The sequence below is a fragment of the Phalaenopsis equestris genome, unplaced genomic scaffold (genome assembly GCF_001263595.1).
Source record: "Phalaenopsis equestris unplaced genomic scaffold, ASM126359v1 Scaffold000727, whole genome shotgun sequence".
In the NCBI taxonomy this organism is placed as follows: domain Eukaryota; kingdom Viridiplantae; phylum Streptophyta; class Magnoliopsida; order Asparagales; family Orchidaceae; genus Phalaenopsis; species Phalaenopsis equestris.
The window spans coordinates 10293-12907 of NW_018165167.1; the positions used below are offsets into that span (position 1 = coordinate 10293).

Here is a 2615-nt window from a genome sequence, read left to right on the forward strand (position 1 = left end):
TATATATATATATATATATATATATATATGTATTTATATGTATTTATATGTATTTATATGTATATATATTTGTGTTTGTATCTCGAGGAGATACAATGGATATCGTTTATGAGCACCAAAGTATTGCATTAGAATTGTCAAAGGGCGGAAGAGCCAAGCATCGTTTGTTTCAGTGAGAATTACTAACCGACAAAATCAATGCACAAGTCTAACAAAAGAATATGTCCCACATAATCTGAAAGAAAGTCATTTACAACTAGCTCTCTCAATTGATTTCAGAACTCTTCATAAAAATGACCAAAGGGAACCCAACATAATATCTTTCTAATCGTATAATGGAGGCCCCTTGTCCGAGGAGAGTTGTTCATCAAATTATGGTGATATACTCTCTGTCTAACAACCTAAGTTCACCCTTACGACAAAAGGGCTTCTACTTATGATTCCAAAAATTAAAAAAATTAAAAAAAAAAGAGAAAAGAACCACAATTAAAAAGTAAGATTTAAAACGCAAATTTTAAGCAGAAATTTATAGATAAAGAAAATTAAAAATCATCCACAATCCGACATTTTCAATAGTGTATGACAAAAACAGAAAATTTCGATTGTGAAGAAAGTCATTGGAGAAGAAGAAAGTAGGCATCAAACTCTAACATGAGATTGCAAGGTTTTACGGGAGATAAATTGATGGTGAGCTGTTGGAGGTTTCGAGATGCTTCGTCGACTTCTTTGTTGGAGATTTCGAGCTGTTGGAGATTTCATATGATTGGGTTGCTCACTCAATATATATATTAATATATATGAGACGAAAGAGAAGGAACGATGCAAGATTGTTGCTGATGTTGATAGAAGGGATGGGTCAAGGTTAGAAGAAAAGTGTGTCCTCAAGGTCACCATTAAGAGAAAAATATTATGTCATCATATCCAAATGACCACTCATAGGACATCACGTCACTAAAAAAATGTGATGTAAAATGAAATGACACCCCGTGATTGACCGTTACTGATTGGCAGTCCCGACGTGCGCCCTCTGGACTCCAAACATGGGATGCAATATTCTCTCTACGATTAGAGCAAAATTGAATTTTTTTGAGAGTTACAAATGCCCCATCCTTTATTGTGATCACAAATTTGAGAGAAGGGGTACACCCCTACCTCAACTTGCCAATTAGCTGAGATGCACATATTTTTTAGATGTTAAGATCCGTATAGATGTTGTATCTCGTTGAGCACATGCCACCCAGACAGGCTTCACAAGATTTTGTTCCGACACAAATGTGCTGACACAATAAAATGTCTCTCTGCAAAATCAAATTCCTTCTAAACATTATGGTATTCTTACCTATTATTTCTTATGGAATAATTCAGTAAATTTTTCCTTTCCAAAAAGCAGCAGCACAATAACTCATGAAATTTAAGGCTCACAAATAGGAACTTTACGGAATACGTTAAATTAAAAAAAGTTTTCAAGTAACAACGTTCATTAGACGAACTTAATGGCTGAGTTACCTCAGCTAATCACTCCCTCCAATTAATCCTGTAACGCATCTCCAGCAACTGCTAAATAACCTCAACAATTCCAATTCTGTCACCTTCTCCTCCTTTGTTTGTGCTAAAGCTATAACCTTTTCAAGCTCCCATGCCAATATCGCCAGTGCACAGATTTCTGTGGGAACAGAATGACAGAAATCAATCTCTGATGAAGGCCAACACGGTTTCTTCAGTTTTGACCAGCCGTGCTTCAGTGAGAGGGCAATGGACTGTGGAGGAAGACAAGTAGTTATTTTGTTTTGTTCCTTCAATTCTTATTAATTTACGTGTCTAACAACTGAATTTTAATTTTCACTTTCATGTTTATAACATTCAAATATTTCGATTCGAATGTATCAAGGTTGTATGTATTAAAAAAAATAAAACTTTAGATGTTAGATATACCACAAATACATGGCGGGGTTTACTGTAAGTTCTCTTAGGTCATGGGTTCGATCCCAATGGAGCTGGGTTCTCGAATATTTAGGCACATAACGCGGGCTCTCATCATAGGGGCTAGCGCATGGGAAATCGGTATTTAGGCCTCTGCCAAATACCAATTTTCTTTATTTGGCATAAGTCGAATATTTAGACACATGACGCGGGCTCTCATCATAGGGGCTAGCGTATGGGAAATTGGTATTTGGGCCTCTGCCAAATACCAATTTTTTTTATTTGGCATAAACATGCAGATAGCGAACTAACGAAAACAGTCATACGATATATTATTTTTAGTAGAATTATGGTAAATAATTTGTCAATTAAGTGGTATTGATTTTGTGATTGTTGCAGTTTATTGGTGAGATTAGTGAAAGAGCATGGATTTAGAAAGTGGTCTCAGATTGCAAAGAAGTTGTGTGGTAGGATTGGGAAGCAGTGCAGAGAAAGATGGCATAATCACCTTAAGCCCGGCATCAAGGTGAAGTTTATTTGATTTGCTAATGCTTTCTCCTCACTACATAATTCTTTTTAATTTCTTCCTTGAAATCAATCTCAATCTTCAAGCATTGCTTTAATTATGTAGAAAGTTTGGATTGATGCAGAGATAACAATTTATTTATTTGTTTCTGTATTCATATTTGTGGTGA

At 35.4% G+C, this 2615-nt stretch overlaps 1 protein-coding gene across 1 annotated transcript in view; it reads left to right on the top strand.

Annotated features, from left to right (window-relative positions):
• Positions 1 to 1636: 1636 nt before the first annotated feature.
• Positions 1637 to 2615, top strand: part of LOC110030492 (myb protein-like) — a 2173-nt gene continuing 1194 nt past the window's right edge. The window contains exons 1-2 of the mRNA XM_020733220.1: positions 1637 to 1773; positions 2320 to 2446. Coding sequence (XP_020588879.1) covers positions 1637 to 1773; positions 2320 to 2446 — 264 coding nt within the window. The remainder of the gene's footprint in view (positions 1774 to 2319; positions 2447 to 2615) is intronic.